At 31.7% G+C, this 10,698-nt stretch overlaps 1 protein-coding gene across 2 annotated transcripts in view; it reads right to left on the bottom strand.

Moving 5' to 3' along the window:
* Window positions 1-661: 661 nt before the first annotated feature.
* Window positions 662-10,698, bottom strand: part of LOC116841863 — an 87,838-nt gene continuing 77,801 nt past the window's right edge. For both annotated transcript variants that reach the window (XM_032810296.1, XM_032810297.1), the window contains exons 4-13: window positions 8,221-8,415; window positions 7,964-8,070; window positions 7,647-7,813; window positions 7,140-7,295; window positions 6,900-6,967; window positions 6,694-6,774; window positions 6,213-6,374; window positions 4,991-5,188; window positions 4,708-4,812; window positions 662-3,855 (exon numbers count right to left, since the gene is read on the bottom strand). In XM_032810296.1, the coding sequence (XP_032666187.1) occupies window positions 3,710-3,855; window positions 4,708-4,812; window positions 4,991-5,188; window positions 6,213-6,374; window positions 6,694-6,774; window positions 6,900-6,967; window positions 7,140-7,295; window positions 7,647-7,813; window positions 7,964-8,070; window positions 8,221-8,415 (1,385 nt within the window). In that variant the 3' untranslated portion in view covers window positions 662-3,709. The remainder of the gene's footprint in view (window positions 3,856-4,707; window positions 4,813-4,990; window positions 5,189-6,212; window positions 6,375-6,693; window positions 6,775-6,899; window positions 6,968-7,139; window positions 7,296-7,646; window positions 7,814-7,963; window positions 8,071-8,220; window positions 8,416-10,698) is intronic.

Raw genomic sequence — 10,698 nt, 5'->3', positions numbered from 1 at the left:
ATATATATATATATATATATATATATATATATATATATATATATATATATATATATATATATATGTAAAATAGAATATATCTGTCTGTTTCCTATAAACTCCTGAATTCTTCAACTGATATGGACTAAATTTTGTATAGCTACTCTCTAGGATTCTGCGGATCTAGGCTGCTTGAAAAACCTGGAGATTCCATCCTCTTCTTTCGATTTTATCTTCATTTTGTGGTAACCCAAGCCAGATAGTTTCAACTAATATTTTATATTAGTATAAATATAAATATGCTGTTAATATCCACCAAATAGACATTTACTAATTTTTAAATACTTTTTCCCTTAATGTAAATGCAAGTATAAGTGAAGATTCATTTCTTCATTATGCGAATTATATGCGAACTATACCTTTCTCTGATAGAACATAATATTTTTAGATGCGGCTTCTAATATGTGTGTCAGTTAACATTTTCTAAAATTTACATCTATCTTGATTCATATCTCTTAATCTTATCCTAGACAATCTAAATTTTGTGACTCGCATATTTTATTATTGCATAATTGTCTCTTTTATACAACTGTACATTCGCAATTGATATATCAAAGTAAAGAACTCTGTTCGCTATTATTTACGTTAAATACAGGCTAAATAAGCGCAGACTGCACATAAAGACGTGAAACAAAATTTTTAGTATCAATAAGTCTAGATTACTTTATAATTTTCTGTACAAGTTAAACGAAAGAAATAAACGTATATTTTGTTAAATTTGTTATACTATCGATATTATACACTAATAAATAATCGACGAGTTTGCACATGTATATACACCTATCTCCGTTTTGTCGCATTATTACATTAAATGCGAGAGTAAACTAGAACCACGTATAACACAGATGTAAATTTGGTATCAACCTCACGCGCGTTTGCGGTAAATGTTACATTATTGTGTAATACTAAATTTAATCCGTGTTTATAGTGTACAAAGAAACATTATATCTGTCTAGTTATTCGATAGTGAAGTTCTTGTCTTTATCTCATTAAGTGTCATTAATTCTTTTATATATTAAGGCTCTTAATTAGTTATCACGACCATATTGAATTGATGACTATATTGAATTGACAGAAGCGAGGAAAACCATGCCTAAAATTCCTGCGAACCACAGCTAAGTAAAAAGATATATCATTAAAATGACACTTGCAGTCTGTTCTACATACTTCTGAAATGCTCTGGATACTCTTCTTTTGCCGAAATAACTTATCATATAACCGCAAAATAAATGTGACAAATCGTCTCATTTTAACAGAAAATCAGCTGTCACTCGGTGCCGAATATGACCGAATAATTACTTATACGCATTAAATATCACAATAAGCACAATATCCGAAGCATTTCCACGATTGTATCATATATGTACACGCACTACATTCCATAATAACATTGTAGTTCGCAGGAAAAAAATTGGTCGTCTGTTTACATAATTAGGTTCGTTTTCGATAAACTTTGCATTGGTGCAATAAGCTAGAGAGAGACAAATATATTTTCTTTCACTCCTTGCAATAATTTGCACTTTGTGAACCTAATAGTTCATCATTTTGCCGTTTACAATTATGTCGCCAACACAAAGTTCTCAGCTGACTGATTAGGAGTCTTAATATCTAATTTCACGAAAGTACTTCTTACACGTATATAAATAGGAAGAGATACATTTTTAAATTTGAAATTGCAAAAGAGATACTTCTCGCATATTACTAATTTCTTTTCTTTTTCTTTCTCTCTTTCTCTCATACACACACACACACACATACACAGTTCTTTCATAGAACTTTTGATATTTTTACTACTTTACGAACTCAATCTGATTGATATGTGTTTTTCGCAAAGATACACTCTTTCTCACATACTTGCGTAAAAACAATCCCTTAGAGCAATCTATTTCTAATGGAGAGAAAGAAATAGGTTGAATTGTATTAAAATAACTTTGTATCAGTCTTATGCAACTGTGCAATTTATATTGTATTCTTTTATATCAGGCTATATTCTGTCTATTATGGCTTACTTGCTGCTTTACGGACGTTTAAGAGACACTATTTTTATTATATAAAAATTAAGAGACCTAACTTTTTATTATATAAAAAAAATATCACTGTCGACCTTAAACAGTATAGTAGGTATTTGACAGGTTGTTTAATTAAAATTAAACAAATTTTATACAGAGTATCCGCATTAACAGTATTTTTATAAGTTACATTGGTCAAACAGTAAAATGTTTTAGATCATATATAATCATAGTCATAATCATATATATGTATATATCAATAATCATATATAATCATATATACCCACTGTGAAAAAAATGCTATTACATAAATACAATCGAAGTAAATGCTTGTGTTTCTGACAGCGAATGATATCGACGTTTAATTGAATGAAATTATTCATTCCCTTTTCCATATACAATAATTTCTGTCCGTCTGGATATATATGATTATACATGTAACTATATATTGACAAAAAATTCATTCATAATTTATATATAATCATATTTAATTTTATATAATTATATATAAATATATATAAATAATATTTTTTTCTGTGTGTAATTAATCAGTTTTTAAACAATAATAAAATGCAAGAACAAAAATTTCAGAAACGTTTTTGTTGAAAAAATTCAAGATAAATATCAAGAAGATTGATGTCAAAATACCAAGAAAGATATGGTTCCATTTAAAAAAGTAAAAGTGATCTTAATCTTTTCACGAAAAAAGAACGTTTTGAAACTTTTATTATTGCATCTTATTGCCGTCTCAAAATTGATTAATTGCATCTAGAACTGTTTTCTGTTTGATTACTGTAACTGGTAAAAAATAATGGATACTGTTACGCAATAAACATTCTGTATGTAACATCAGTGATGAAAATTTCAAATTTATCTTCAGGAAATAAACTTGAATGTGAATCTATTATTGAATTAATTGTAAAATAGTACCGTCAGTCCCTTTTATACGTTTATGTCGTATTTCTATTCTGTGATGTTGATTTATTAGTGAAAAGATCACTAACCGTCTGCGCGTAAACAACGATTCGCCGTAAGTTGGATTGCGAACGATAGACTCTTTGGATTTTCGCAACAATGCACAGTCTCGATCTGAGCGTCTGTATCTTACAAGGCAGTGCATAAACATGACGGTGAAAACCTAATCTGTTTCCATTTATTGAAGTTCCTTAGCGTTAAATCGTCAGTAAGGAGCTGCAATCCTTCACAGATTAGCCGTAAAAATTTGGCTGCTCGACCGAGGGAACGACGAAACTTTCTTTCCACTTTATAATTATATGAGAACTGTTCTTCTTCAAAGAACTTCATGAGCTAGCTATACTGATACAATAAGTTAGTGTGAGATAAATATATATTCTTTCATTCTAACATATTGCATCAGTGTGCACCAATTCGACAAATTCTTCGAGAAAGAAGATGACCTCTTGAAAAGCAGATTTTCACGGAACATGACGTGGGCGGAACGGATGTACCAGATAAAAAATGCAGAATATATAAATTTTCTTCATTTTCTGCAGTAACACTTTAGGACGCTTGTAATAAATAAATCTGCTTACCTATTTTTCGATCATTTGTTGGGCGAGGACAACGAAAACATATTAGTGTACATCCAAGTACCAATATTCATTAACTAGCTTACTATCAAATTCCAAAGAAGGTGTTTATTATTCCAATGTATATGCAGTTTTCTTGATGCACGCGAGGGGCAAAGTGAAGAAAAGCACAAAAGTAAGAAGTACCAAATTCGTGTACACATCCGATCTACAGGAAAACGACGACGAAACTGCATTACCTGGCACTTTAGTATTTCCTGTTAATAAAAATGTTAAATTTAATAACTATGTTAATTACTGCTAAACTTAATATTTATTGTATTGATATAATTGTAGTACAATAATAACTAAATAAATAAATAAAACTGATTATATATATATATATATATATATATATATATATATAAAAAATCATATATATATTATATATATATATATAACACAATAATAACAAGTCAATTAGAACAATCATTACTAAATAAATAAAATGAATTATACTAAATTAATATTAAACTAAGTAGTTATTGTACTATGATCTATATCTATCTAATGATCTTAATAATCATGAATAGATGACAACGTGACAACAAATATACACAGAAAAATATACTGCATTCAAATAAATATTACTTATTTCAAGTATTTCATAAAAATTTACATATCCGCATATTTATCATAAGTTTATCATAAATATAAAATTTATTCAAAATACATTCTGAATCCTAATAAATTTATAATTTCAATCAAGAATATTAAATAAAAAATCGTTTTATTTACTACATAAAGTCGAATTAACTTTTTCTTTGACGAAGATTTATAATTTTTGTACAGGGAATAAATTCTTTGAGTGAACATGATAATGAGTTTTTCTAAAATTTAAAATAAATATATTTCAAAACTATTATTAAAAAAATATTCTTTGTTAAATATAACCATTATTTTAGAAAAAGAAAGTAAACTGAGCTTTTCTTAATAGTAAAACGTAAAATCGCTTTTCTTAGTAGTAGAACAATATTTTTCTATGTATCTGTGTGTATCTTTTTTCCAGATGTTTATCTGAAATATTAGAAAAAATAGGATAACGAAAGATAAAACCTTTCGACTGTTACCTGGTACTTTCGATGTCGGAGTCGTCGTAATTCTCATTATCGGATTGTGAGGTATTGGTCTTATCGGCGTTGGTGCAGGACTCGGAGAATTCCCGTAACATTGTCCTGAAATAATACCATCACTTATAAAAGACGCTTTAATATTCGGAAGAAGATATAAGAAAATATTTTTGTTCAAGATATATTTTTAATAAAAGCAGATCCCCCTCTCTCTCTCACTGTTTCTTTGATTCAAAAATCGTGAACTTCCTCACTGCCTTAACACTTCACTAAGGATATTTACCTTTCTTGTACAAACGCATGCCTTGCGTTTTGGGATCTATATTTCGCATACAGTGATCGCCAGCTTCCTTGATATATATCTCCTCGTCGCTGACAATCAGACCCACGAAGCACTCGTTCGTATTAGTGTCGTTTCGCATGGTATAAGTGTACATCACACCTTTCTCTTCCCATTGTCCCAAGCATAGATATGTTCGTTCTAAAAGTAAAGTACAAACGTTATAAAATCTAAAATTATTTTAGGATAAAAAAATATTTTATTTATAAGTCGACCAAAATACATTTTGCTCCTATTAAAACGTAAAACTCAAATATGTAGAATGTGTATCTAGAAATAATCAAATTAAGTAATACTATAATAATATGAAAAGCAGTATAATTATTTCTGTCGATTATACTATTAAACTTCTGTCAGAACTCTTTTCTTAAGCTGATGTTGGATACTTATATAACGCAATTTCGTAATTTTTTTCTTTTTTTTTAATTGAATGCATCAAATTAAAAATGCTTTTACACGGTGAAAATACAAATGTTAAGAAGATGCTGAAGCTGAAAACTTTACCGACAGAATACTGAAATTTTTTTGCAAAGTTTATATTGATTGTACAAAATTACAAATATTTTTATGTAATAAAAGTATGTGCAAAAATAAATAGAAGCATTGCTCAATATATAATGAAAACGAAAAAAAATTTAACCAAATAGAAAAATTTTGAAGAACATTACTGTATCTTCGCATCTAAATTCAGAAGTTTAAGAATATCGGAAAAGTTTGCAAAAAAATTTCTATACACGCGTGGTTAGGTTTTCCATTAAATATAGTATAATATAGTAAAATAAAGTAACATACATTTATATGAGTTATATATATAGAAGAAATACGAAAAGGATAGCGTGATTGTGTTAGTGATGGTCGTCTCTGTGTTATCGACATTATTTGAGTTCGTCATCGAATTCAACATCTCCTTAATGAATGGCTGATGCTAAATAGTTGCATAAAATCAACAAAAAATTTTTATCATCAGTCGGTAAATAAAAAATTTTGTTGATTTCTTGTAACTATTTAGCATCAGCCATTTATTAACGTTTGTACTTTCGTCCTGTAAAAGCATTTTCAATTTGATGCATCTAATTAGAAGAAAAAACTACGAAACTGTATTATGTTAGTATCATCTTAACTTGTACTGTTATTTATTTTCAATTCTTTTACAATCATAACGTACCTTCATACAGCTCTCCAGAATCGCAATCACTGACTCTAAAGTACATTACTTCGCGGGTATTACAGTTGCTGCTCAATTCAGCGCACATTCCCATTAGGTCCGTTATTCTTCCCGTGTACTGACCCGTAATCGGACAGGGCGACTCTACTGCACGTTCAATCCCTTGTTGAAAGCAATTTGTACGTTAGGCGTAAATAATTACATGTGTCTAACAAGGGGACATCACGTACTTCACCAGTTTTTATAAAAACTTTTTATGAGTAATCTTCATCGAATGAAGTTTCCTTGTAAAGCCATTTGATGTTTCCGAGAAGTGTAAGAAAATTTCATTGGACAAAGACTATTCATAAAAAAATTTTTATACAAATTAGCAAATCAGAATATATAATGTCTCCTTGTAAATATACGGTTTATTATTATATGTGTAAACATTATTGAACAAGTAATTTATTAAGGTGTTATAGCGTGTATATCAACTTACGTGCTTGAGTCATCCACACAGGTTTGTCCAAATTCGGATCATCGCATAAATAGTTTTGATAAACTGGACTCAAGACCATCCCTGTCAAATAACGTCAAGTTACTTAGATTACTAAGGTAAGAGAAGAGTCACGGCTAGCAACGATAAAGATGTGAAATGATGAGGAATTATACGCGGAATAGCCGATCTATCTAGGAAATAATTACCTATCGTAAATTCCAGTATATTTTCACTACGTTGCCTCATCATTAAGCATACATAAGCGTCCTGCTCGCTGAAATTAGAAAGAAAATGTTCATTTCACTTTTAGCTTTCACTATTAGTATAATAACAAGCGCCAACAGAATATGGAAAATGTCGTGGAACTTGTAGAAGAAGTGGCAACTTATTACATTCCTTGCGATAAAGTACATTTCATGTAAATGATAATCGAATCAATCGCTTACCACTGATCTTTGGAGTATACAATATAACGACCGGTCTCCTCGTTCGACTCCACCGTGATGAAAGTGTAACTGTTGTAGCCATTGAGATCGGTGAAAGTCATAGTTCCATTAACTATGAGTGATTCCTCCCACAACCCTTGCGCCCATTTCGGGAATCTGTTATTTTATGAGAAATGTGTCACGATATAGTTAACACGATTATTTTCGAGCGCTAATAACATTACCCGCGATTTATGATTCTGTTACAATTATTAATAATTAAAGTAAGCAAGTCAGTTAGTAAACTACATAAGTAAACTATAGTCAGTTAAAATTCAGTTCAATTTTTTAGTCAAATTTGATTTCATTGCATTTTTTTCCTTTTAATATCAAAACATTCTACGAGAACTTAATAAAAAAATAACAAATCTTTTGCATAGCGAATACTATTAAATTATTACGAATTATTAAATTATTACGAACTAAAGTAAAATAATTATATTCGTGAGATTTGCACAAGATACTCACGTAGCGACATGAGTCTTCACGTAACCTGGCACCTTCTTCTGATTCGGGCTTTTGCTCAGAATCAGAGTCTCATATCCACTGGTTGAATTATCTAAATTCTGCATGCAACTGGAGTCACTGCTGAACGCCATATAGGTCTTCCCCTTTTTGTTATCAACGTGATACAGCTAAATATCGAGAAAAAGGCGATTTTAATCATCGCAGAATATTACTAAACGATTATTAATGGAGTGTGTGTGTGTGTGTGTGTGTGTGTGCAAATTCGCGAGGCATATTTCTTTTCATTGTTCTTTTAAGTAGGATATACTCCAACATACCCCGCATCTGTAGCGAGGCTGGCCTTCGGTAGAGTTGTTGTCCCAAAGAGCAAGATAATTAGAGCCACCTGGTCCAGGCCAGCTGCCCAAACAATTCAATGTGAGATCTGCTAGAACAAGATTGAAACAATGTACCTCGACATTCTGAGAGACTCAACTTCGTCGTCGCTCCGGGGAATGATAATCGATCGACCAGCAACAATAACTAAGTTAAACTAATAAAGAACGGAGAAGCGCATGGAAGGAGCAGGACTTACCGCGTTGCTCAAAAGAACATCGTTTGAAGCTCAAACGTAAGACCGAGCCATCCGGGCAGTTATTGAAGTCGGAGAAAAACGTGTTGCATTCCAACGACGTCGTGGATCCGTTGTTGACGCTGTACTTAAAGTGATAGAAACCGGCGATTGGGCAGTACTCGTTCCGGATATCCTGACCGCCAATTTCTTTCGTTCCTATCGAAACAAAAACATTCGTTCAATTAAACGATTATATTAAGGCTCTTTGATTAAAATGTAAGTATATAGCAATGGACAATAAAAACCAAATTACAAATTTAACATATTGAGTGCATATATATAGTGAAATTCGACTAAAATATCGATCCGAATTTCTTGACCGACCTGATGCAAAAGTTATAAAATATATTTAATAATAGACTATCTCATTTCGTATAGTTATTGTATAAAAAATGTACGGTTGACATTAAGAAAGATCAGGATTAGAGAAGTTATTTTTTAAATTAAATTAAATTTAAAAGTTGATGGTCTATAAAAATAACTTAGTTAAGTTAAAAGTTATATAAACAAAAATTAACTTCATTAAATGTAAAATTAAAATTCAATTAATTTATTAAAATTAAAAGTTAATGCATGTATTCACATGTATGTTCTTTTGCATGATTATTGTTAAGCGTAGATTAAATTTATGTGAAATAATGAAAAGATAGTCTTTCTAAAAAAAATATAAGTCTTGTGTCCAATAGTCTTGTGTTCAGAATTTTATAAAAGAAAAGAACACTGATACTTTAAGAAATCGAAACAAAATTCTACTGGTATAATTTTTGCGCTTTTTTATTCTATTTACTAGTAGTCCGGAATGACTGTAATATTGAATTATTTTTAATGATATAGAACAAGTTAATAAATTACACTTAATGTATTTTAAAATAACTAGTTTAAGTTAAAAGTTAATTCATTTAAAGTTAACATAGTTAAGTTAAAAATTATTAATTTTTGTATTTAACATTTAACAGATTAACCAATTATTACTCAACTCTGGTTAAAATTATAAGTCAATCGGTTAGATGATAACAACTACGAACTACTTTACGTATTCAAGTGAATTCAAAATCAAGGCACGACTTGAGCTCTGGATAAATTAATAAAGTATGATTCTCGGCAACATTCGTAGCCGGATCCAATTCAAGGATCAACCGTGGTTCCAACTGGTTTTTATTAGAATACGCCGGAACGTGACTAGACTTAGCGAGATCGCGGGTTGTCTTGAATCCAGACAGGACATTGGGGGATAAAATCTGCAGGTACCTCTATCCACAAAAGCTTCTTCAAAATAGTTCGCAGTTTCGTTGGAGCTACAATAAGACGCGATCTATCAACAGGAAGTAGTTGAAATTCTACACCGCGTTTTCATTTAAGGGGAGAGCCTCGACACTTTTTACCCGTCATCAAATCCCTCCTCGCACTGATAATGCGAATGATTTATAAAGAACGAGGCATTTTTCGTATTACCGGAAATCAGGAGGTCCCACGCGATGAGAGTGACGTTTATTCCAACGACAATGTTTATAAAGTATATAAATAAATAACGCAAAAAAGAAGCGCCCACATATAAAAATATATATTCTGGTTGGTAATATTCTGGTTAGTGTGTGTGTGTAGTTAATAGTTTAGAGATCTCCGTGAGATGTCTCCACAACCCTTCTGACGACCCTTAATTATAGGCCAACTTTACCTTGTCTGCTGATATGCTCGACTTTTTATTTTATGAATAAAAATTGCTTTTATTATCCAAAACAGTATATCATACAAGATTTGCAAGAATATTCGGAATATTTTTGAAACACGTTCTAGGCGTTTTTTGTCAGGAATATCCCGACGCACGGTCCACAAACGGTTAATTAGCGACACATCTTTGTCAGCATGATTTGTCTGACAAATACTTCGAGGTGATCTTTTTGATTCTCCAGGCGTCAGAAGTCTCAATTTTTAGGTACCCTCGTCAAGCGAGTATCATGCAAACATGTCTTCAAAGGGAAACCGTTGGAACCTTCAGACCGCTAAAATATTAAGTCGCGCACAAACACACGCGCATTGTCATCCTGTGATTTTTGTCTTCGAATTTTTTTTGAAAAGAATAGTCTAGTCGACGATGACGTCTGTGTATTTCGCACAGTAAGACGTAAAACATCACAAATCTCGCTTTGTGAAATGTTGCGGCTACTGCAGCGCGGTGGGCCTCTCGGATTGAGTCCTTTATACCTGCTCATTGTCTGTACTACCACCGGAGGATGTCTCTACCTCCCGCATCAGCGGTGCTGCATCGTAACGCGGATAACGAGGCCAATTTACGATTCGTATAATTACAGAGTCGGCCACGTTTAAACAAACCGCTTTAAGTCTGCTTCAAGTTGGCAAGTAACCGTCGTCCACTTATCGGCAGAATTTACTTCCCGTGTCTCGCGTGCCGAGGAGGTAGCCCCCCCCCCCCCCCCCCCC

Source organism: Odontomachus brunneus, unplaced genomic scaffold (assembly GCF_010583005.1).
Source record: "Odontomachus brunneus isolate Ranch 3 - 2012 unplaced genomic scaffold, Obru_v1 Obru_scaffold_019, whole genome shotgun sequence".
NCBI lineage: Eukaryota > Metazoa > Arthropoda > Insecta > Hymenoptera > Formicidae > Odontomachus > Odontomachus brunneus.
The sequence above is the reverse complement of the archived record's forward strand: the minus strand, read 5'-3'. Positions and strand labels throughout refer to the sequence as shown.